Source organism: Meles meles, chromosome 15, assembly GCF_922984935.1.
Source record: "Meles meles chromosome 15, mMelMel3.1 paternal haplotype, whole genome shotgun sequence".
NCBI classification, from domain to species: Eukaryota; Metazoa; Chordata; class Mammalia; order Carnivora; family Mustelidae; genus Meles; species Meles meles.
In genome coordinates this window covers 36,742,528-36,768,530 of record NC_060080.1, presented here as the reverse complement: position 1 = coordinate 36,768,530, position 26,003 = coordinate 36,742,528, and the positions used below count along the sequence as shown (strand labels likewise).

At 36.9% G+C, this 26,003-nt stretch overlaps 1 protein-coding gene across 4 annotated transcripts in view; it reads left to right on the top strand.

Annotated features, from left to right (window-relative positions):
* The window catches only part of ANAPC1 (anaphase promoting complex subunit 1), a 102,798-nt gene that overhangs the window by 4,100 nt on the left and 72,695 nt on the right, over window positions 1-26,003 (top strand). For all 4 annotated transcript variants that reach the window (XM_045979423.1, XM_045979420.1, XM_045979421.1 and 1 more), the window contains 14 exons: window positions 2,450-2,501; window positions 2,728-2,828; window positions 3,364-3,446; window positions 4,551-4,624; window positions 6,380-6,525; window positions 6,749-6,969; window positions 7,683-7,892; window positions 10,388-10,483; window positions 12,096-12,186; window positions 12,276-12,341; window positions 16,413-16,547; window positions 19,593-19,733; window positions 20,897-20,957; window positions 23,290-23,477. In XM_045979423.1, the coding sequence (XP_045835379.1) occupies window positions 2,450-2,501; window positions 2,728-2,828; window positions 3,364-3,446; window positions 4,551-4,624; window positions 6,380-6,525; window positions 6,749-6,969; window positions 7,683-7,892; window positions 10,388-10,483; window positions 12,096-12,186; window positions 12,276-12,341; window positions 16,413-16,547; window positions 19,593-19,733; window positions 20,897-20,957; window positions 23,290-23,477 (1,665 nt within the window). The remainder of the gene's footprint in view (window positions 1-2,449; window positions 2,502-2,727; window positions 2,829-3,363; window positions 3,447-4,550; window positions 4,625-6,379; window positions 6,526-6,748; window positions 6,970-7,682; window positions 7,893-10,387; window positions 10,484-12,095; window positions 12,187-12,275; window positions 12,342-16,412; window positions 16,548-19,592; window positions 19,734-20,896; window positions 20,958-23,289; window positions 23,478-26,003) is intronic.

Below are 26,003 nucleotides of genomic sequence, written 5' to 3'. Positions count from 1 at the left end.
AAGGGAATGGTAGGATTAGAAATTATCATTTTTTAACCTCCAGTGTAAACTGATAAGAGACAGTGATTGTTAATGGACACTAACACTATTGAGTAAAAGGATGTGACCATGGCACCAAGGTGTCACCCTGTGGCTTACTTGTTAATGTGAAGGAACAAATGTATCTCTACCTTGGAGGTATCTGTTGGTCCCTGCCTCAACCACATTGATTGAGTTTATCAGCACTGCAGTGAGATGAAGGAGTAATATGCACCTCGAGCTATAATACAGCATGAAATACATGTTGTCATCTACTAAGTTTTCTTCCCAGAAATACTTGACTATTTAGAGTTAACTTTTAGTTTTAGGAAATATGGGGACAATAGGATCGGTTTTTAAAATATCAGGAAATGAGGAGTGGGTTGGAGGTGTAGATGAAACAAGAATGGCCAAAGCTTGATAATTATTGAATCTAGCAGATGGGAATTCATTGCTATTCCTTTTACTTAATACATATTTGAAATTTCCCATAATAAAAAGTTAAAAAAAAAAAACACACTGAGAAAACAGTTGGGGGGATAGTTTACAATTCTGGTCTCTTTAAAAAGTTAGGGACAAAAAAAAGGTCAGGGAGAAAGAAAAGGTGGGGACTGCTCTAGTTAAAAAAGAGTAAAGGGTCATCAAATGCAGTATTTTTTGAAACTTGTTGAATGAACTTCAATTGAATCCTGGTTTTAGGAAATTGGCCAAAAAAGACATATTTGGGAAAATCTGCAAAATTTGTGAATGGACTGGGTATTAAGTGATGTTAGAAAGTTATTTTTTTCTTAGGCAGGATGATGATTTTGTGGGTATATAGGAAAACATCTTTATTTGCAGGAAGTGCATAATGAAATGTTGAGGGGTAAAGTGTCATGACATGATTCAGATAGTGCCCCCTCAATCCCACATGGACACAAACAGGTACGGTGAAATATTAATAACTTAGATTTAGGTGAGACAGATGTTCAGTGTACTACTTCAACTTACTGAAAATTTTTAGAAAGAAAGTTGAGGGAAAAATGAATACATTTATAGTAGTTGGATTGTTAGGCTGTTTATGAGATGAGACTTTTGACTAATATTAAATTTCTTATTGGTAAACACTGAAACCTTTGTACCGGATACTACTTATTATTTATTATTTTTCCATTAACTCTTTTCCTTAGAGTACTAGCTCTAGAAGAGCTAGAAGAGCTAGTTAGAAGAGCACTAACAATTTATTGGTAAAGATAAACTGAATTATTTTGAAACCTGAGGGCACGTGTGAAAGTGTTTCTGTTCAGAAGTGTTAAAGTCAGTGATCTTTTTTAAAAAGATTTTATTTATTTACTTCAGAGAGTGCACGCACGCACACGCTTTTGCAAGCTGGGGAAGGGGCAGAGGATGAGGGAGAGAGAATCCCAAGCAGGTTCCACATCCAGCATGGAGACCTAGGTGGGGTTCAGTCTCATGACCCTGAGATCACAGTCTGAGCTGAAATCAAGAGTTGGGACGTTCAACCAACTAGGCCACCCAGATGCCCTGCCAGTGATCTTTTTGATGATGATTTTTCTATATGTAATCATACAGTTAGTGTAGATGTGAAAAATGGATTTGATGATGTCCAAATAGTTCTTTGCTTCTGTGTTTCCATCTTAATTTCTCCCAAGAGTGATTGCCTGTTTACTAGATTCCATTGGTATGTGGTTAGATATATTGTCTCTTTTTTCTTGTCACCTTTCTCTTAAGATTGTTTATAAGTAGGGGTATCTGGGTGGCTCAGTTGATTAAGTATCCAACTCTCATTTTCTGCTCAGGTCATGATCTCATGGTCATGAGATTGAGCCCCAAGTCTGGCTCTGCACTGGGCATGGAGCCGGCTTAAGATTCTCTCTCTCCCTCTTTCTCGCCACCACCCCCCCCAAAAAAAGAAAAAAAAATGGTTAAAGTGGTAAGTTTTATGTTACATATATTTTACCACAATTAAAAAAAACAACAACATAAAAATCCTGTTAAACAGTTTCAGTGATGGTCAAGCATGCCAGTTGAAGTCTAATGGTTTTTCCTAATTTGTATTTTATAAGGGGGGCCTTTAAGAAAGGAAAATATTAATTTTTCTAAAGCTTTTTTCTAAAATGAGTCTAGGAGAGTCTGAGATTGTTAAGATCATTGGGTAAGTCTGAAGATTATAAAATGGCTTTGCAATTTTGAACTCTTCTGATAACTCTTTAGCTTTTTAAAACTTATTTGCAAACACAGTTTGTCTTTCCTTATATTTATCATTAATCTGATTTTATTTTATCTTATTGTTTTTTGTTCTAATGGTGTATGTATTGAGCTGATAAGGAGAGACAGGTATTATTGTAATTGTTATTAATCAGATACCATTAGTGAATAGGTTATTATTTAGATACAGTTTTCTCAGGTACGCATTTTGTTTTGATTTTAGGCATTGTGGTGTGACTTCATCATATCACAGGATAAGTCTGAGAAGGCCTACAGTAAGTTTCTTTTTGAAATTTTACTTCATCTTACTCCAAATGTTTATCTCCTTGCTTATTTTTTGTTGTTGTTGTTCAAAGTAAGTAGCCACTAATAATAGTGATTTAGCCTAATCATTTTTTTATGGTATATTAAATAATTTGTCCTGTTGGGAATTGCAGTTTGTGATTGTTGAGTTGGTTTTTTTTTTTTTTAATGCATAAATCTTGTATCATTTCTTTTCAGGTAGTGATGAAGTAGAAAAATGCATATGTATATTGCAAAGCTCGTGTATCAACATGCATAGCATAGAAGGAAAGGATTACATAGCTTCTTTACCTTTTCAGGTAAGTTGAGTATTTCACTATTTTTGTGTTTTGTTGTAGAATATTCTTGAATTAATTGGGTGCAGAACTATTGCTATTCTTACACTTTGTAATAATCAAGACCGTCATTTTTATTCAAATAAAGTAACCAGATTTTAACAGTTTTAATCCATTTTTCCATCCTTTGCATAAAAAATAAATTATTTAATGAAGTGGATTATGGAGTTTTTTCCTGAGAGATTTTTTTCAGTTTAAGTTATCAAAAGAAAGCATTTTGGAATATTAAAGCATGTGAAGAAGATTATTGTCTTTTTCCCGTTTCCCATCATCACATTGTCATTTTGGTACTGTTATTAGCCAGTGGCAGGAATTTCTGATTGCACTCTTTCTTAAATTTGATTTTGTCTTGGACTTTAAAAAAATATTGCTAATGATCACATTGTTTTGTGAAACTTTTAAGTTGGAAGAAAATCTTAATATTCTACAGTTTCCTAAGCACATGTTATAAAGAGTAATTTCTTTTACTTCTGTTTTTTCCTATCCTTTTATCTGATAGGTTGCAAATGTTTGGCCGACCAAGTATGGATTGTTGTTTGAACGAAGCAGTTCTACACATGAGGTACCTCCAGGTCCACCCAGGTATCCATTTTACTCAGTTCAGTGTATTATTATTTGGGCTTTTTTGGTGCTGGTTTTGAGGTAAAATTGTTTACCTAAAAGTTTGGGATGATGATAATTTCCATGCTGACAGCATAGATAAATGCGATTTTCTCATTTCAGTACTGTACACTTATGAGGGCTACTTCTGACATGGCACTTAATTATCTACTGCTTCCCTCCTCCCCTCCATAGTAAAATTAAATAAGCACATACTCAGTAGATATGAAGACTGTTCTTAGAGCCATCACTGTTTTACTGTGTTACTTTGGGCAAGTCATTAGAGCTTTCTTAGCTTTAGTTTCCTTATCTGTCACAGAAGTACTGTCATTTACCTCTTAGGATTTATGCAAAGATTAAATGAGCTGACGTATGTAATATTTGACGTAAGACTTAGTACATATTAGATGCACAATAAATGGTAGGTGCTTATTGGTAGCATGTTTACCTTGTCTCCCTAATAAATTGTGAGCTCACTTGTCATAGTCTGGTGTAAGTAATAGACACTGTTTTTAAAAAATTGCTTGTAGATTTTAATCTTTCTGTGTTTAGACAGGCCGCCTGTTTTTTTGTCCTTTTTTAATCACTCCTTAAAAAAATACAGCCTTTTTATTCACTCGACGTTTTTCTTCCTTTTTTGTGACACTTTTTTTTTTTTTTTTGGTGACACTTTTTTATAAATGGATATAGGACACCAAATTTCTTTCTTAGCTGCCAAAGACACACTGCCACTAAGGGAGGTTAAAAAAAAAAAAAGAAAAAAGACTACCTTATGCTTATTACTCCATTGGCTCTGTAATGTGATGATTCCTGTATGTAGAGATTCCCTGGGCTGTGTTGAATTCCCTGTGTGTGTGTGTGCATGCATAGAATTACCATGTACAGGAAGAGATATTTCCAGGGATGAAATAGAAGATACTGTGAGAAATAGTATGTAAAAAGTTTAGAGGCTTGCTTTTTGAGATGCTGGATTTCTAGTTGCTTGTATTATCTGGAGAAGATATTTCTTTGCAAGGAAAGTACAAAATTTGCACGTAAATGGAATCATTTTGTGTTGGTGTTGATTGATTGTTTGTTTATTACTAGAGAACCTTTACCCACTATGTTCAGCATGCTGCATCCACTAGATGAAATAACCCCACTTGTTTGTAAATCCGGAAGTAAGTGTATTTTTATAAATTCTTTCATTCCTTTTTTTTTTTTAATAAATCCTTTCACGTAAACTTTTTTAAATTTGGGGGATAGGAGGAAATGGAAGAGCTTTATGAAAATTGGGCTTGTTTTATAGAAATAATGTAGTTTAAACATTTTTATTACGAAAATTTATAATAAAGCAAGAACTTGAATACTATGGTATTGTCTTTTAATTGTTATTTTATTAATAATTTTATTGTTAAATGTTTTTTAATGTTATTGTATTAGTAGTTATTTTATTAAAAATAGGGCCTATAATCAATCAGGAATATTAATATATTTGCTACCCTATCTGTAGATGACTCTGGATTCTGTTCTTCATTAATAAGTAAATGAACGATATTTAAATGAACTATAATTGTTTTTTGTTGTTGAAGAAAAAAGTATAGGTTCTTAGGCCTGTTCTGTGTAAATTTTAATAACTCATTTTCTGTGCCCATAATAAAACAATTTGTCGAGATGCAGAACTTTTAATATTTCCTAAGGTATTTCTAGTTGCTTTTCTTAAAAATTTAAATGTGGCCAAACATGATAGGTAATTATAAATAATGAGGACTTGAAAACTGAAAAAAAGTGTTTATATTTTTTGATCAATTTTACTTGGTCAAAAGTCCCAAGAACATATTCTGAAACTCCACTGAGGTTTTTAATCTGGTGTATCAGGGCTTGGTAAACTCAGCCCAGGGGCTAAATCCAGCCAACAGCTTATTTTTGAATGGCTTATGAGCTAAGAATGGTCTTAATCTTTTTAAAGGGTTGTAGAAAAAAACATTATGCAGCAGTCATTATGTGGTCCACAAAGCATAAGCTATTTATTCTCTGGCCTTTTACTGAAAAGTTTGTTGATAATTCTGTATTATACTGGTAACAATTACAGACAACCTAAATAAACATGTTAGAATGGTGTGAAGCATTATTGATCATGTTTTTGAATAATATTTAATGACCTCAGGAATTGCTTATGCATAATGTTAAGTAGAATATAAAACTAAATACAGTGATTCTAATTTTTGTAAAGGCATAAAAAGTGTGTATACATGTAGAAAAAAACACTAAAAAAGGAATATTCTCTAATGTATTAAGAGTGGATATTTTGAGATGGTGGAATTATGAGTGATTTTCATGTTTCTTTATAAAATGCCTCTTATTTTTATAATATATTTAAAATTAAAAAAATGAGAAGGAAGGGAGGCATTTAGGAAGCTGTCAGATAAGGTTATAGAAATCAGTTCAGGGTACTATAGAAGTAAATGCTAAACTCACTAGGAAAAACTCATTTTGCAAGTATACTTAGTAAATAGTGTACTGTTCAGCTCTGTTTGAATAGTTATTACAGAGGACAGATTTCATATGGAAGAAAAACAGTCAAGAGGTCAAACTTGGCAGGATAGTTGATTGCAGTTTGCAAATCAATTAGTTAGTTAGTTAGTTAGTTGTTGAGTAGTCACAGACCTACCTGTGGCCCACAGGACAGTGAGTCAGTACACATCTTCAACATGTAATTGCATGTATGTGAATTGAAACTGGTAATATATTCTGTATGTAGGTTGAGGAAGTTGATGCCCAAAGTAAATTTAAAAATTCAGGGTAATTGTGTATTAGTGGATTTTTGTGTCTTAATTGTCTGGGTTTCTCTTAGGAATTATAGGAAGTCATTTCATAAAGAATTGTCTTGTGAAGTTCATTGTTCAATACCTGATCATTTCTATTTTATCTTTAAGGTCTTTTTGGTTCATCAAGAGTGCAGTATGTTGTAGATCATGCAATGAAAATTGTTTTTCTCAACACTGACCCCTCCATTATAATGACCTATGACACTGTTCAAAGTTTGCATTCTGTGTGGGCTCTTCGGAGAGTCAAAACAGAGGTAAGGATAAAGGCAAGTCACTTCTTAGCATGAAAGTATAGTTAACACTGAAAATTTTCACATGTATTTGGAAGAATCATTTGTGAAATGCATTGAGCTTCTTAGGAAAAAAGAAGTATTGTGTCTTTAATAACTGGCTTCTACCCTGAATTCTCACTAGGAAAGTACCCTTTTAATCTAATTATTGCCTTTTTTTTCCCCCTTCTCATCATTTTGACTTAAGGAAGAGAATGTTGTCTTAAAGTTCTCTGAACAGGGGGGAACCCCACAGAATGTGGCCAGTAGTAGCTCCCTCACAGCACACCTCAGAAGCCTCTCCAAAGGAGATTCCCCCGTGGCTTCACCTTTCCAGAATTACTCCTCCATTCACAGTCAGAGTCGCTCGACCTCCTCACCCAGTCTACACTCTCGTTCACCTTCTATTTCCAACATGGCAGCTCTAAGGTGGGAATTAAGTGTGGAAGTGTTTCCTTGTTTTAAACAAGATATCCCAAGAAAGAGATATCTTCTTTTCAAACTTTCTCTTAATGTTTTGAAGGATTTAAAATCTCTGTTGATAGCTCTTGGGTTTTTTTTTTTTTTAGGGAAAATAGTGATTATCCCAGTTGTGTTGCTAAGTAAAAGTTAGTTTTTTTAAGTGAGTCCTATTTAGAAGCTGCCTGTGCTTGTCATAAGATTAGTTGCCTCATTTCCATCATTAAGTGGCAGCAATTTGATGAATATTAATTGCAAAAATATTTTGGTTTCTCTTTTCTTTCTTGTTTTTGGTCTTTGTATGAGCTTTTTCATTTTTACTAGTATCTGTCTGGTAATATGGGGACATATTTTTGTTGGTATGTACATATCAATATGTAGGAATGTAGTTTGGACCTTTCTGAATATAAAAACAGTTCATGTTCTGAGGCAAAAATGAACAAATTTTCATTTTTAAAATTATAAAGATTGAATTTTAAGAAGAATTTTAAATCTTTAGAATACAATAAAATATGTAATGTGAGCCATTTAAATAGTTATTCCCTTTTAAAAAAATTTATTCCTGACAGGGATTATACCAGGAATGCACTTGTTACATAAGAGTTTCAGGAAGTATGATTGGAAAGCATATTCTGTCAGCCTGCCTTGTTAATTGTGATGTCCTCTCTCTGTTTATTTTGCAGTCGTGCTCATTCTCCTGCCTTAGGAGTCCACTCTTTTTCAGGGGTGCAGAGGTTCAACCTTTCAAGCCATAATCAGTCTCCAAAGAGACATAGTATTTCTCATTCTCCAAATAGTAATTCTAATGGCTCCTTCCTTGCACCAGAAACAGAGCCAATTGTTCCTGAACTTTGTATTGACCATTTATGGACAGAAACAATTACTAACATAAGGTTTGGGATATATATTTTTATATTCAAAGAAAAATGTTGGTACAAGTCTTAAAAAATCCTTGGTGTTTTGCTTAGAGTTTCCTTTAGTCTTTTAATATAATCAGTTATACTTATAAAAATGTAGAGATAAATGTTAAGGCTGCCTCAGTTTCAAGAGGCTATTAATGATATTAAAAGTGTTTTAAAAGTATTCTTTTATCATTTCCTATTTCTTCTATAGTAGTAAGAATCTCTTAGATTTGAGGTGTTTGATGTTTTAGAGAGAAGCAACTAATTTCTATAGATTAAGAGACTTGGGGTTTTAATAGTGTTTTTTTAAAGTTCTATCTTTATGTTAGTTGAGTGTGAGGAGTTGTTTCTGGTATATGCAACTTAGACCTCTATTCTGGGTGGTCTTTCTCCTTTTATGTTGTCTTTGATCAATCATTCATTCAGCTGGTTCTAGTGTGTGTATGCCAGTGGTTGTGGGTTAACAGGCCAATTGGTCACTGTCCCTATCCTGAAAAAGAGACAGCTGAAGTTGGTGACACAGAGGCACTGCCTACTCTGCTGGTAGCGCTTTGGGAAGATGAATAGTAGGTATTTGCTGGGTGGGAAAGGGAAGAAGGGTGCAGTAGGCAGGATGATCAGAACAGAAGTTCAGAAGTATGAGTGTGTGATATGTACAAATAGTCTCACTTTGCTTATGCTGGAAGGAAGGGCAAGGGTTGGGAATGGGGATGGTTGAGAGCTGAGAGATTGCCCTTTAGGGCTGCTCTATTTGATGAGGGCTGTTAAGGTGCTTTATGTGTGGGTCATAAACTTAGGGGAAAGAGCAGAGCAATAAATGTGGGAGTTGTTGGCTTGTACATGGGATTGAGGCAAGGGAGGTGGATTAGAACTTAAGGATCGTGTAGACTTTGGGTTCCTGGAGGGCCTGGGGATGAGCTTGCAGTTGCAGAGGGTCTAGTGACCTAGCATCATGCAGTAATCATGTGCACATTAGTTTATAAGACTTTTCCTAAGGAGAAGGTTTTAACATTCATTAGATTCTCATAGGGGGTCCGAGACCTCCAAATTATTGATCTGGTTATGTAGAGTCAGAGGAGAGCTAGGGACTGAAGTCTTAGAAACCTAAGCTTTTGGGGGTAAAAAGAGAAAAAATACAACTGCTATAAAGAGACAGAACAGGAAAGCTTTGGTGTGAGAGGCAGCAGAAGTGTCATGGGACACTAGAAAAGAGAGCCTTTCAGAAAGAAAGTTGCTAGTATTGCCAGGTGTTGGTGAGGTGTGGCACTAAGCAATGAACTCAGGACATACCTGGTTGGCAGTGAGTTCGCTGGTGACCTTGGCCAGAGCACTTGGGAGAGGTGCTGTGGAACGGAATGGCCTGAATGGGGACTGAGGAAATGAACGTTGACATATGGATTATTTTATGGATTGGGGATGGGGATACAATATTAGAGGGAGTCTCAGGGTCAAGGGAGAGTTTTGTTTCTGCTGAATTACATTAGAGAAAATTAGTCTTTGTGACTAAATACCTTAGCGAGCATCTCTAAAATATAAAGACATCTTACCTAACCACAATACCATTTTTTACACCCAATTAACAGTAAGCCCTTTTTATCATTTATTATTCAGTCCATCTTCATATCTCAAGATTTTTATCTTCATATGAGAGAGTAGGCTGCAAGGACAATACTCAATGTAGGGAAAGCATCAGAAGTACAGGAGAGAGGAAATGACAGATAGAACGAGGAACTAGAAAGGAGTGCAAGCAGAGAGATTAGCCTTCAGGAGAAAGACAAAAGACAGTGAATGGTTATTAGATACACAGGGCAGGAGGCTGGGCTCAAGCCTTACAGTAGCATTTTCTCTGTGACACAGAAGGCAAATGCATGTTCTTAGGGGTTAGGGAATAGTAAAGTGTGGAAAGTAAAGTGTGAATACAGTGTTGAAATAGCTTCTCTGGTTTTGTTCCTCATAAATGAAATAAAAGTTTCCTACATTTAAAAATCGTTTGTCTTTAAATATCTGTTGGTAAATTTAATATATTGCAGATTATTATTTTACAGAATTATGGTCTTCTGTACCACTCCAGAAAGAAATATGGTTTCAGAAAGAGGAATGAAGTAGAGCCTAATCTGGGAGAGGATGGATAGGAGAGGTCATGTTATTAGAGGTCTGACCCCTTACAACCTTTAAAGGATAGGAATCCAAGTCTGCAGCTTTAACAGTACATAACTTTACTAGTATGGAATTAAAAAGGTCATTGCTAATGATTAAATTTATTCTAATTTATTCCCCAAAAAGCTGTAGAATGGACTCAGAATCAAAGAACTGAAAGGAATCTCAGAGATCATGAAGTTCCAGTCTTAGAAGCGTTGTGGGGTCTTCAGTGTTACTGCTCGGCCCAAGTAGTTTTAAGATTTCTTGCAGGATATTTTCATTAAGAGTTACAGTGACAGATTTTGGAACCAATGCTGACAGTTACTTTATTAATGTATCTACTACAGAGAGAAAAATTCACAGGCCTCAAAAGTGTTTATTACATCTGACCTATGTGGGCAGAAGTTCTTGTGCTTTTTAGTGGAGTCTGAGCTTCAGTTACGGTAAGTACAGCTACTTCCCTTTGATTCTGTACAAATAAACTTAGGGCTGCTTTTTCTTTTTTCTTTTTTTTAACTTAAGTAGCTTCACTGAAATAATTTACATGCTATGGGCACCTGGGTGGCTCAGTGGGTTAAAGCCTCTGTCTTCGGCTCAGGTCATGATCTCAGGGTCTTGGGATCGAGCCCCGCATCGGGCTCTGCTCAGTGGGGAGCCTGCTTCCCTTCCTCTCTCTCTGCCTGCCTCTCTGCCTACTTGTGATCTCTGTCAAATGAATAAATAAAATCTTAAAAAAAAAATTTACATGCCAAAAAATTGACATTTTTTAAGTGTACAATTAAGTGATTTTTAGTAAAATTATAGTTAACACAATCATCACTATAATCAGGTTTTATAACATTTCTGTCCCCTTAAAAAGAACCCTTGCGTTTGATTGGCAGTTAGTCTCTCTTCTGATTCTCAACTTCAGGTGACCACTCTGTATATAGGCTTTCTGTGTAGTAGATTTGCCTTTTCTGGAGATTTTATAAAATCATGCCAAATGTAGTTTTTTGTGGCTAGCTTCTTTTACTTAGCGTAATGTTTTCTAGGACCCACCATGTTGTAACGTGTATGAGAACTTTATTCCTCTCCCAGTGTAGTAGTCCGTTATGTAGATATACCACGTTATGTTTATCCATTCATCTGTTGGTGGACATGGTTTCCACTTTTTGACCATAGTGAGTTATGGCCCTGTGAACATTGGAGCAGAAATCTTTGTGTGGACATACATGATTTCTTTTTTCTTGAGATAGCTAGGAGTGGAATTGTTGGGTTGAACAGTAAATTCATGTTTAACTTCTTAAGAAGTTGCCACTGTTTTCCAAATAGGTTACATCCTTTTATATTCCCACTGGCAATCTATGAGGGTTCTGCTTTCTTTATTGTGTTGTCCTTCTCTTTGTAGCCATTCTAGTGGGTGTGATGAAGTGTTTTTAATTTGCATTTCCCTAATGACTTAAATGATGTTGAGCGTCTTCTCATGTTCTTACTGGCCGGTCATTTATCTTTTTAGGTAAAAATGTGTATTCATATCTTTTGTCCACTTACTTACCTTTTTATTTTGAAATAATTATAAAACACAGGCAGTTGCAAAGTAGTAGGGGGGCAGTCTTGTGTACCCTGTACTCTTTATCCCCCAAGGGTAATATCTTATATAAGTATAGTACTTATCAAAATAAGGAACTTGGCATTGGTACAATCCACAAACCTTATTCAGATTTCATTAGTTTTACATGTCCTCATTTGTATGTGTTTGTAGTTCCGTGAAATTTTCTCATGTGTAAATTTGTGCAAACACCACAGTCAAGATATAGATCTTCTTTATTACCTCAAAGATGTCCCTCCTTTATAGTCCCATACACGAAACCCACCCACCCCATCCCTAACCCCTAGCGACCAGGGATCTGTTCTCCATTTCTAAAATTTTTGTCATTTGAAAATGTTACATAAATGGAATTATACAATATGTAACCTTTCAAAATTGGCTTTTCCCAGTCAGCATAATACCTTAAAGACCAGTATAAGTTGTTGCACATATCAGTAGTTTGTTTCTCTTTTTATTTTAATATTTAGCTGTGTAAAGTTTCAAGAGAGTAATGATAAAACTCAGCTCATCTTTGGCTCCATCACCAACATACACGCAAAGGATGCAGCACCAGTGGAGGTAAATGCAGGCACATTTCTTGAGAGTCGAAAATCATATGTTTTATAATTTGCACAGATTGGCAAATAAAATTTTTGTCTTTCTCTCAGAAGATAGATACCATGCTGGTCCTTGAAGGCAGTGGAAACCTGGTGCTGTACACAGGAGTGGTTCGGGTAAGTAGCCTTTCATCCTTTTGTAGGACCACCTCCTGGATTATTATTATTATTATTATTTTTAAACATTCTTTTTTAATGATTTTATTTATTTATTCATTTGACAGCGGGTGATCATAAGCAGGGGAAGTGGCAGGCAGGGGCTGAGGGAGAAGCAGGCTCCCTGCTAAGCAGAGAGCCAGTGCGGGGCTCAACCCCAGGACCCTGGGAGCATGACCTGAGCTGAAGGCACTTAAGTGACTGAGCCACCCAGGCGCCCCTGATTATTATTTTTTAATGTGAGTTTAGTTTAATATTTGATATTAGTGACCTAATAATGAATTTGGTTGTAGAATTTGGCAGAAGATTTTTTTTTAGTTGAAAATGAAGTTTCCGCTCAGGAAAAAAGAAGAAAGAAAATGAAGTCTCCAGTTAGGTTGGTCCCAATTTGGAGGCCTAGGACTCACTGCCATTAGATGGATTGGTGCTATCTGGCACAGATGGGCACTCATTAATGAATATAGGTAGATTATTTAAAAAAAAATATGTATATATATGTGTATATAAAATAAATGAGTAAATCTTAAAAAAAAGAAAAAACAAAAGTTAACCTGAAGTTTTATAAAGAATGTAGTTTTGAAATTGATGTATGGGTAGCTTTATTAAGTCTCAAGGTTTTTACAAAGTTTCATTAAATGTGTGGTATGTTCACCATATAGTTTTTTTAACAGTTGTGAAATTTATATACAGAATTATGTAAATTTTTAACAATTTAGATTGCAAAATTTAAATACATATACACAGTTTGAAGACTAATGAAGTGGCTCTTACAATGACCACTGGCCACCAATCTGGGCAGTATCTTTACTGTCTGTAGGTGCTGTTTCCTTACTTACATCCTCATCTCCTGCCTCCCCCTGGATAGACTGACTTTTTGCAGTAAATCTTGTTTGTTTGTTTTTTATTTGGAAAGCTTTTCATTGTTTATTGTCATTCACTGAGTTAAAGAAGTGGCAAGAATGGATATCCTTGTCTTGTTTTTGATCTTAGGAGGAAAGTTTCAGTCTGTCGCTATTAAGTCTGATGTTAGCTCTAGGTTTTGTTTTGTTTTGGGTTTTTTTAACATACTCTCTATACATTGAGGAAAACCTTGGTTTTTATTACAAGTTTTTTTTGCAATTATGTACATGTCACTAAGGAGTAAATTGTTTAGTTTCCTTAAATTTGAATTTTTATATAAAGGAGATCATACCATATGATCTTCTCTGGACTTCATTATTTTGCCCAACATTGTTACTTATTTTTAGATTTATCTGTGTCCATATGTAGCTGTATTTATTCACTGTTCTCTAGTAGTCCATTGTATGGTTATACCAAAACTTTTACCATTTTATCATCACTGGGGGTGTTTGTGTTGCTTCTGCTGTTTCCTTTGGTAATGCTTTAAAAAAGTTCTTATACATGTCTCTTAACCTTCAGAGTATATGCATATTCAATTTAGCCACGGGGGGCAGGGCACCAAGTTGTCTTCCAGGATGTAGGTTGTACCAGTTTACAATATGTCCCCTTAATCCTTGCATTCAACAGTGTATGAGAGTTCTGAATGCTGCTTTATGTAGCGTTCAGATTGGTGCCTTGTTAGAGTCAGGTGAGAATGGAAATCTAGGCTCCCCACTTGGACTTTGCTGACAGGACTGAGAGGTAGGACACAGTTTTTCCCATGGTGGTTTTTTTTTGTTTGTTTGTTTTAAGATTTATTTATTTGTCAGAGAGAGCGCAAGCAGAGGGAACAGCAGGCAGAGGGAGAGGCAGGCTTCCCGCTAAGCAAGGAGCTGACTGTGGGACTTGATCCCAGGACTCTGGGATCATGACCCGAGCCGAAGGCAGACGCTTAACTGACTGAGCCACCCAGGCATCCCTTTCCCATGGTGTTTGTCTGGAGTAGATCACTTATTGTCTAAAAGTATTCGATCTTATTAAGCTATTCCTTTCCTGATTTTTTTTGGCCAAGGAGAGAGGTATTTCTGGGGCCTGGTTTTTGTTTGTTTGTTTGTTTGTTTTGTTTTGTCTGCTCTTACTGAGATTGTATCTGCCCCAATTTCTTTGCTACCCAGAGGCCAGCTTGATGAACTGAGTGGTGTTACAGATCAGTGTTTAGTTCTTAGATCTTTGTACTGTGTCATTTTTGGTCAGTTTCACACATAGCTCACTCAGAGGTCTGCCCAGGATTTCATACACATATTTAAGAAATACTTCTCGTATTTCCTTTCCATTCTTCCTCTCACTCCCTAGATGGAACAGAGAGGGATTACTGCCTTGTTACTGCAGGGTGGTGATGGAACACAGTGCTCCACCCATAATTTCTGTGGAGGACAGAAGGGGAGAGGTATGCTGCCTTATTATTGTAGAGTAAGGATGAAAGCCAGTGTTCCTCCCCCTGCACCATGGGGAGGTGCAGAGGGGCTGCCTCTTGGCTATGAAGGCAGCAGTGGTCTGTCCATAGTCTCTGCACCTGCAGTGGCTGATGAGGAGGGGAGGGGATACCACCTAGTTACCACCTTGCAGAATAGGCCCGGCCCACAGTCCTTGTGCTGAGGGAGGGACGCCACCTATTCCTCGAAGAGGGAATGACAGAACTCTGCCCATAGACTCCAGACCACAGCTCCTGATACAGAGGAAACTGAGGGCTGTGGCTTTTTTCCTAGTGTTTCCTGGAGTGGGGCAGGTATGGTGAAGATGTCTCTGTCTTGCTTCGTCCCTCTTTTCCTGAAATTTTTCTAAAAAGAGCAAGATTTCTCTTGGTTTGCTTCTGTGGCCATTTCTGGGTTGCAGGCCCCTTGAGAATGCAAAAACTAGTTATGGAAAGAGTGAAAGAAACAAAAACACCTAGGGAATTCATCATAGGTTATTTCTGGTTCTCAGGTCCCTAGCCACTGTTGTCTTTTCCTCAGCTTTCAGAGTCTTCCATTGCATTATAAATTTTGTGCAGATGCTATTGTAAATAGTGGTGGGGATAGCATGAGAGGTGCTTACTCCATATTTTCATTAACTGGAGGTCTTGTAGCTTATTTTATTTTATTTTTTTAAAAAGAGAGCATGAGCAGGGGAAGGGGCAGAGGCAGAGGCAAAAGCAGACTCCCCACTGAGCAGGGAGCCCCATGCAGGGCAATGTGGGGCTGGATGCAGGGCTCAGTCACAGGACCCTGGGATCATGACCTGAGCCGAAGGCAGACACTTAACTATCTGAGCCACCCAGGCGCCCTCTTGTAGCTTTTTAAAAACTTTATATATACTGGTTTTCACCCTCATTTTATTTTCTAATCCTGAGGATTTTGCTTGGTTAACTTTGTAATTTTATTAGTTTTGGGGTAATATATGGACATAAATACGGATTTTGTTAGAATTTCACTTGAGTTCTGATTATTTCTTTTGAGTCTTATCAGAGTTTTCAGCCTGTGTGGATCTGAACTTCTGTTGTTTTTCCTGAGAACCTCATGAATAGCCAAAATAAGTGGTCAACTCACTCTTTTAATGAAGAATATACATTAAGTTTTTTGAGGAAATATTTGAGAGTTTATGAGGGAAGAAGACAGATGATGAGCTCGAGAGCACAGTTCGGATTACATTGGATTTAATATCTGGAGCATCACCTTCATTTTTTTTTAGCCCCTTGAAAGTAATTGATGTTCATTCTTTCTGACTGGAGATGTCATCAACAAGATTGCTGCTTATAGTTTCAGAACGCTTAGTGTCCCTGCTGTCTTTACCACCAATAATGTAGGAAAATGCATAGTATATGGGATTTTGTATTATGTTCTGACTATATTAGCATTCACCCACTTTCCTATGCCAAAATAAGTCGTCAGTAATGTAGAAAAGGAATCAGACCAAGAAAAATTGTACCAAGATATTTGTAGGGGATGGTGGAATTACTAAAATTTTAGTTTTTTTAAATTCATTTTTTAGATGTGTTCGGTGTGTGTACAATTTAGAATATGAAAAGAAATTTATGCTTATGTGCCATAACATTTTATTTAAGGATATGATACATTAAAGCCAATATTTTTTCCCACATCTTTTTATTGCTTAAAGGTGGGAAAGGTTTTTATTCCTGGACTGCCAGCTCCTTCCTTGACAATGTCTAACACGATGCCTCGGCCCAGCACTCCACTTGATGGTGTCAGTACTCCCAAGCCTCTTAGTAAATTACTTGGATCCTTGGATGAGGTGAGTAATGAATTACGTGTTGTCTAAAATTAGAGACTCTCTTTTTTTTAAAAAGAGTTTATCTGTCAGAGAGCACAAACAGGGGGAGTGGCAGGCAGAGGGAGAAGCAGACTCCCTGCTGAGCAAGGAGCCCAGTGTGGGACTCAATCCCAGGACCCTGGATCATGACCTGGGCTGAAGGCACATACTTAACCAACTGAGCCACCCAGGTGGCCCTAGAGACTTACTCATAGGAAACAAACGGAGGTTTTCTGGAGCAGATGGAATGGGGGAATGGGTTAATTGGGTGATGGACATTAAGGAGGGCACATGCTGTAATGAGCACTGGGTATTATATAAGACTGATGAATCACTGAGCTCTGCTTCTGAAACTAATAATGTACCATATGTCAATTCAATTAAAAAATACTTAAAATTTTAAAAAGTCAATAGTGTTTTAAAGAAGTTTGGTTCAAATATTAGTTCTTCCCATGGTTAACTTCTTTCTGTTTTAAAAATGACAGAATTAGAAGTTCAGGTAATACTTGGTAGAATATATATGTTTTCAAAAACAAATGATTCAGTAAACTTAATGATTGCCCTTGTGATGTGTAAGGTACTACAAAGATGAGAATGAGACATTCTTTTTCATCTAGGAACCTCATAATTGATTTGGGTGGAACAAGGGTACTGCTGCATGAGAAATTACAATTTAAGCTAGATTATTAAGACTTAGGAATGAGGAATAGAGAGTGCCACAGCAGTTTTCTTGATAGAAGGATATATCCTGATGGGTTGATGTGGCAGAACGAGAAGCTTATATCTGAGGGGCATGTTTAAGTTGGTTTGGACCTTTATGATAAGTAGGATATCTATAGATTAAATGGGGCATTCGGAGCAAAAAGGAATCTCATGGGAAATGAGTGTGGAGGCAGGTAAGTGCAGAACATTTCTCTGAATATTCATATTTCCATCATGTAGCGTGTGAGACTGGGGAATGAATGAATGCTTAATAAAAGTACAGGTCGCCTCTTGGGTGGGGCAGGGCAGGGGATGGGTAATAATAACTTGCTTTTGAGTGTTTTCTATGTGCTAGGCACTTTTCTAAAATGTTTTATATGTATTAACTCATTTAATCTCTTAGAATGGCTTTGTTGGGAAGATACTGCTCCCCATTTTACAAATGGGTACATAGAGATAAAAGGTTACTTATCTAAAGTCATATAGCTAGTAAGTGTTAGATTTGGGATTTAGACTCTAACATGTTCTTAAAGGCAGAAAAGATGAAAAGGTTTTTATTCTGAATGCTATCACCAGAACATTACAGCTTTTTGAGGATGGAGTTATGAATATTAGGCTCTGTGTTTTAGATGTTTATTTTGGGACTTAGACCAAAGAGATTCCAAGTGTTGTTTTCTGTGCTAATTCAAGAGGCATGAAGAGGATCCGAGGAGTTATGCCAGCATATTGGAAAGGAGGGGAGTGAGATGAGAGGTCTGGAGAAGCGGAAATGGCAGAGTCTGTTAGCTGGTTGGTTTTGTGCTCTTCTGGGGAGAGGTTTTGGGGAACAAGGCTCAGAGTTCTCTGAGCAAGCTAGGTGGACACCCATGCTTACCACGTTAGGAAGCCTGAAGAAAGGGGGTCTGTATTTGAGAGACATTTGGGTGCAGATGTTTAGGGGCAGTTGAAAGTGAAGGTTGGTGCAAGCAGTTTTATTGGTCAATGGCTAGGCCTTGGTTTTGTTTTTTAAATATGTGCATTATTGAGTTTTTTCCCTTAAAGCGGGACATTTACAGAATTTTCAAAAGGGAGCTGGAGAAGTGTCAGAATTTTGTGTGATTTGGAGGAATTTTTGTCTTTTTTTTATTTTTAAAGATTTTATTTATTTAACAAAGATCACAAGTAGGCAGAGAGGCAGGTGGGGTGTGAGGGGGGGGAGTAGGCTCCCTGCTGAGCAGAGAGCCCGATACGGGGCTTGATCCCAGGACCCTGGGATCCTGACCTGAGCCGAAGGCAGAGGCTTTAACCCACTAAGCCACCCAGGCACCCCAATTTTTGTCTTTTATAATGTAAAATGGTTCCTAACTTTCTTAGAATTCCATTAACCCGGGAATGATTAGTGTCTTTGTGGTAGCCATGGAGTCACAAGATCATTGTATTATGCATTAGCCGATGACTTCCCACATCTCTGATTGATTGTGCAGTTAGACTTAGATTCAGGACCAATGGACCTCAGCTCACTTTTTGTGGCAGCTGTGGGAGTAGAAGGTTGAATATAATAAATAATCTTATACTTGATGGGCTGTCATTATTGATAAGATATTCACTTAGAGATGTCCTGTGATTTGAATTATAGAATTACAAAAAGGGTCAGTGTTTAGGACTCAATCTAAAGCTGGAAGCATGTGTATGTAATTAGTAATTAAGATCATTTAAGTTTTTTGTTTGCATGTCTACAATTGAGCAAGTAAATGTTCTCATATATTCAGAACAAACATTTGGCTGTAGGGGAGATACCACTATGTACCTGTCTTGTTTGTTTGCTTTCTCATTGCTCTTCTTTCACTCTGGGGCCTTAGATCCTCAAGTCTTCTCTGCCTTGGCTGCCTCAAGTTACAGTTTATGTATCTAGCTCTGTAAGATTGCCAGAAGTGTTGCTGTCTCTTTTTCCTCTTAGCACTGGCCTTCCTTGCACACTCAGTGTATCCATACTCCCTACAAAATCCCCACCAAATGTCGCACATGCCAAGACCAGGAAAAGTGGTGTAAGAATTTTGGACCATCTCCCTGTGATTGCCTTCTTTCTCTCCTAGATCTTGGCCGCTCAGGTCTAGGTTGTCTCCATAGCTTTCCAGTGCTATTGATCAGATGTTTTACTATTTTACTGACTTTTTCAAGTTGCTTTGGGTGAAGATCTTGGTCTGCTGTAAGGTGCTTCATCATACTGAGAACAGAATGGCTTTAAATCATTATGTACAATTGTTAGACCATGTACAAAAAGAGCTTTCTTTATCCTTAATTCCTCAAAAAATATTTCATCTGTGTTGTATTAATAACTGTTTACAGGTGGCTCTGTTCTCCCCAGTTCCAGAACTGAGGGATTCTTCAAAACTTCATGATTCTCTGTATAATGAGGATTGTACTTTCCAACAGCTTGGAACTTACATTCATTCCATAAGAGACCCTGTCTGTAACAGAGTAACTCTGGTAAGTATATTTATTTTTAAAAGATTAGGTAGCTCTCTAAGAAATACGACTATCGTTTCAAATTTGTAAGAATGGAGAATTCTGTTTGCAACATGAAAACACATTTTTTATGATTTTTAAAAAAAAAGTCTTTTGTACTATTTTACTTTAAAGAATTTGAAGTAATTCTGCTTACCCTTCTACAGTTGCTTTATTATTAAAAATTATTAAAAAACAAATCTTATTTAAATAGTTGAATTTTGGGCATCTGGGGGGCAAGTTGGTTAAGCGGCTGCTTTCGGCTCAGGTCATGATCTCAGGGTCCTGGGATTGAGTCCCACATCGGGCTCCCTCCTGAGTGGGGAGTCTGCTTTTCCCTCTCCCTATGCCTGCTGTTCCCCGACTTGTACTCTCTTTCTCTCTTCGTGTCAAAGAAATAAGTAAAATCTTAATAAAAAGTAGTTAAATTTTATATTAATAGGATTTTTGTCTTTTTTTAAAAAAGATTTTATTTATTTATTTGACAGATCACAAGTAGGCAGAGAGGCAGGCAGAGAGAGAGGGGGAAGCAGGGTCCCCACTAAGCAGAGAGCCTCACACGGGGCTTGATCCCAGGACTCTGAGCTCATGACCTGAGCCAAAGGCAGAGGCTTAACTCAGTGAGCCACCCAGGTGCCCCAGGATTTTTGTCTTTTCATTGAAAGTTAATCTTTTTTAGTGATGATGAGTCTTAGTGTATGTATAAAAATTAAACATTTCATTAAAACAAGAACTTTTAGAAATGCTATTTATTTATTTGTTTTTAAATAATTTATTTATTTATTAGAGAGAGCATAGCAGGAGAGAGGTAGAGGGAGAGGAAGAAGCAGACTCCTCGCTGAGCTGGGTGTCCAACACAGGACTCTAATCCAGGACTCTGAGATCATGACCTGAGCCAAAGGCAGATAGATGCTAACACGGCTGAGCCACCTAGATGCCCCTGGAAATGTTTTTTAAATAAGGACATTTACAGTTTCTGAAATTTGAAAGTATTCGGTTCTGTTTGAAAAATATTTTTCATTTATTGTATGAATTTTACTTTGACAGGCAGTCTTATAAAGCATAGCCATTTTTAAGACATTCAGAGACTTAGAATGCACAAATTCTAATTATGTGCTCCTGTTTGTTTTCCTTCTTTCCCCTAGGAATTGAGTAATGGCTCCATGGTTAGGATCACTATTCCTGAAATTGCCACCTCTGAATTAGGTATGATTGAGGTCAGACCTCACTTCCGTGTATTCTCAGTTTGATTGCTAAGAATTGTAGTCTTTGCTGATTTGCAATAGTAATTGGGATTTTAAAAAATTTGCTGTTTTTGAAGCTGTGGGATTGAGGTTTTTACTTAGTGGAGAAGCTGTGAAGAGCTGGGCATCACTTTTCAGTGTCTACTCATGTGTGCTCTAAGACTAGGGGTATACTTGAAGGATGTACTCGTTCTGTTTCTCTGAGATTTCTTACGTTGAAGAAGGCCATGCAGTGAGTAGATATGCCTCTTGCAAGAAAATCTGAGAAACAAGGAAGCCTAAGCAGCTAAAATAATCTTTTGGTATATGTGGTGGTTTTAAATCATAAGAGACTCTTAATCTCAGGAAACAAACTGAGAGTTGCTGCGGGGTGGGGGGAGGATAGGGTGGCTGGGTTATGGACATTGGGGAGGGTATGTGCTATGGTGAGTGCTGTGAATTGTGTAAGCCTGATGATTCACAGACCTGTACGCTTGAAGCAAATAATACATTATATGTTAATTTAAAAAATAAATAAATATTTCGATTGTTAGATAAATTGAGAAATTAACATAATTGCCTTAATTGACTAAAACTCAGTGTTATAGTCAAAATACAGTCAGGTGTATTTTAATAAAATTAGAGTCTGCTTAAGTTACTGAAACACAGTTTGAAAAATACTAGGAGGATATTTCTGAATAGAGAATAGTAAAATTTAAGAATTGGAAGTATTTATCAACAGTCGTAAGTTAAGAAAACAATGTATAAGAAAATTCACAACATCTGTTAGTTTCAGAATCTAAGTGGCAAAGCAAAGCATTGGCAGATTGAGTGGTTTCTGGAATTTGGTTAAGTAGGATAGAATGACTTTTCCGTTTTAGGAACTATCTTTCATTGGTGTGGTAAAATGATACTGTGAGAAGGTGTAGTGATACCTTGCTTTTCCAAGAGATATTTAACCAAGTAATTTCAAGGGCATATACCTCAAAAGTATAAACCTAAAAAAAAAATATGAAAACAGATAACGACTAAATAAAATAAATGAAAGCAGAGTAAAATCTTACTCTCTTATAGCCAGATAGAAGTCACATAAGTTTCTGTACTTTGCTTAGAACTTTCTGTACTTTACTTTTAAACATTCCTCAGCCCCTTAGGCAGTATCTGGTTTACACTTGTTCTGGATTCAACCATGACAAACTTGGTTATTTGATTTTTCTAGCATTTATTCTATTTGACTCTAATCTTTGCTGTATGTATACACACATAACAAATTGATGAGAGAGGATATGCTGCTGAGGATGGGCCTGTTGACAGTGGGAAGGGAAGAAGAGAATCCTCTAAAGAGAAGATGTGAGAATACAAAAACATTGTGGTTTGAGGCCACTTAACTATGAAAAGCAGACCCAGGCCTCTTCAGCATAGTCGCACGATAGTGTAGCACTGTGACTGATATTTCCACAGCACTAAGGAAGTCGCTAAGGAAGACATAAATTATGTAATATTGGCTGATCCCATGATGTAAAATATTTATAAAGTAAATGGTGTCAGAAATAATTAAAAATTATAAAGTTTTGGTTAACAGGGATGTTAACTCATTGAGAACATTGTTTACATTTTTTTTTTTTAAAGATTTTATTTATTTATTTGACAGAGATCACAAGTAGGCAGAGAGGCAGGCAGAGAGAGTGAGAGGGAAGCAGGTTCCCTGCCGAGCAGAGAGCCCGATGTGGGACTCGATCCCAGGACCCTGAGATCATGACCCGAGCCGAAGGCAGCGGATTAAACCACTGAGCCACCCAGGCGCCCGAGAACATTGTTTAATGATAGTTAAGCATTGTTATTTGAGGTTGCGTATTTTGAATATTGAATATTTACTCAAGTATTTCAGCAGTATTTTATATGAACTTATTCATGTGGAAATTACATGTTTTTGATAGAATGTCCTTTATTATCCAAACTAGAGTATTTCTGAGAGGAAAACGGGGAGCTGTTAGTAATTGCTAGGGCAGTGGGTATAAATCAGTTCTGTCTCAGGTTAACCTGGACTGTTGGTTGTCTTATTTCTGATCCACAGTCAGTGAGCGAGAGGAAAGCTGCCCTGAAACCTCTAGCAGTTCCTTTTGGATTCAGTAGTTGGTTTAAGTTTCAGGTGATCAGCTGGGAATGTTTTTGTCCCACTGGGTCTGTAATGACAGTTCTCTTTTCAGAGTAATTGGCATTTACACTGAAGTAGTTAAAAAAAAAAACTTTCTTTTTGAAAGGGGAAAAGAAATGCATATGTGAAGCATACTAAAATTAATCTTTGCTTTTAATAGTGCAAACATGTTTGCAAGCAATTAAGTTTATCCTGCCAAAGGAAATAGCTGTTCAGATGCTTGTCAAGTGGTACAGTGTCCACAGCGCTCCAGGAGGACCCAGTTATCACTCCGAGTGGAATTTATTTGTGATTTGTCTCATGAACATGATGGGTTATAACACAGATCGCTTAGCATGGACCCGAAATGTAAGTACATATAATTGTGTTTTTTTTTCTGAGTTATCCTGTTGTTACCAATGTAATGTTTGCATAATTGTTAATACAGTATTTAGAGTATGTAACAGATCAATTTACTAATAGGTATACTTTAATCAACAAAGGAGAATAATACTAAGGCTTATTGTGTCTACCTGTATGGTAAATCACATGTCACTTAATATTTAAAGATCATATTTTACTAGTAATTATAATTATTGAGTTTTGTAACATGGGAAAACATGTTTGACTATAATTTCTCATTTCATCTTTGTAAAATGACTGGAAGTTATGCTAGGATTAGTAGTAATCATCTTGGTTTTATGAATGAAGAAACTGAATCACAGAGAGAACACAGACTGGTGATTTGCTCAAAACAGGGCCTAGACTGTGTCTTCTGAATGATGGCTTAGTGTTCTTCTCTGTAGTTCATACTGTTTTCACAACACAAATTGCTTAGTCTTTGGGGAGGAAGGTTTGATTTGAGGGCGATTTAAAGGACTTTAGTCTTAAGTATCTACTCTGTTAATGATACAAAGCTGTATCCCTCATTCTATCCCAGAAGCTTTCTTAGAGGCCTTTAACAAGGTTATTTACAAAACCAGCGGAGTAGTGTCTTCAGTATTGGTGATTCCTTTTGGGTCTAGAGATAGCTCCCAGGACAACCTTGCCTGGGTTACTCTGAAGAAAATCACTCTAGAACATACTCACCTCTGTCTGGTAACTCAGCTGTACATTTTAGTCTCATACTAGTAAATTCATTTAAAAAATCATTTTTTTCTTCATTATGACTGTACATTCTTACAGAGGAAAATCTGGAGAATTGAAGAATTAAGAAGAAAATAATTCTACTTAGATAACCACTCTGAACATCTTTGTATTGCCTTTTAGATAAACACGACAAATGAAAAATTCCAATATCATTAAAAATTCTTAGGAAACCCCCCCATTTTATCATCTTCATGATAGGCTACCAAGTGGTTTTGTCATAATTAACCAACAGCTAATAATGGAGCATTGTTAAATCAGTTTTTTTTTTCTCATTAGGAATAGTTTGCAAACACAGATCTTATAGCTCTCGTCCTTTACTAAGAATTTAACCTTAGAAGAGCTATTACTAGGTCAAATAATTTTCAAAAAGGGTTGTCCACTTGACATTCTCACTTTATTTAGAAGTGCCCATTTCAGCATAGTGATGATTTGTGGTGTGGTGAACCTTTGCCAACTTAGTGAGACATTTTCTATCATTCCTGTCTAAGTAAACGGGAATGGGCTTTTCAGATTCTCATTGGTCATTTATTTATATAGGCTCCATGCCCAGCATAGGACCCTGAGATCAAGACTCAGATGCTCCATCAACTGAGCCAGGCAAGAGCCCCTCTCATTGGTCATTATGGTTGCCAGTTTTTGACTCACATTTCATGTCCTTGTTTCATTTTCTTCTCTGCCCAACAGTCAAAGTAATCCTGTCTGACAAAGTCAGGTCATGTTACTCTGTTCAGAATCCTCCAGTACCTTTCTTTCCTACTCAGAGTAAAAGCCAGAAGCCTGCAAAGTGCCATGTGACCCATCCCTCTCTTACCTCTCTCATCTTGTCTCCTCATCCCTGCTTTGCTCACATTCTCCCCACCACATTGGCATCCATTTCTCTTCTTAGAACACACCAAGAGTGTTCCTGCTTCAGACTCTTTGCACTTGCTATTAACTCTGGAGAAAAAGCCTTCCCCCAGACAAGACAAGCCTAGGTCTTCTTCAGGTGGCACCTCAGTCCAGTCTGCTCTGTCCATTCCATGTGGAATTGTTACTATCCCCATACTTTTATCCCCTTTAACTGTTTTATTTTTCCCTTAGTACTAATTAAATATGCTGCATGTTTTACTTATTTGTGTTGTTTGTGTGTCTCTCTTCCTTCTAGAATGTGAATTTTATGAAGCAGGGATTTTTGTTTAGTTTTGTTCACTGTCTCTAGGACCTGTAGTAGTGCTTGGCATAGATGGATACTCAGTGAATTTGTTAAATGAATGCCCTTTTACGTCTGAATGAGATACTGTTTTTAAGAATTTGTGTTTATTTTGTCATATGGAAGAATTTCCCTCTGAAATTTACTTGAGAAAAACCTTCCTGGGAAAATAGGGAAAGTTTTCTTATTTTAAACAGTTGCATGGAAACTACTTTATTCCACATTTTCTCATTCTTCATTAAATATGAAGAAATTGAGCCTTACTAGGAACTGAGGATTTTAGTAATGCTTCAGCTTTTTGTGGTTGTTGTGTGTGACTGTGCTGTGGAACTCGTTGATGAATACAGGTTCTTCTGCTCCATTCTCTGGCAGAGAGCCAGGGCCTCCCCTCAGATTTCCCTGTTATGACGGAGCACCCACCATTTTTTCTTTTGTAAAGAGGGATGGGGCTCTTTGACTTATTTATTGGATAACAGTCCTAAAAGAAGGAATAAGGAAATCAGTTCTGAGGCTGAGTTGCTTCACATTTATTTATAGGACTGCATGATTAAACCCTT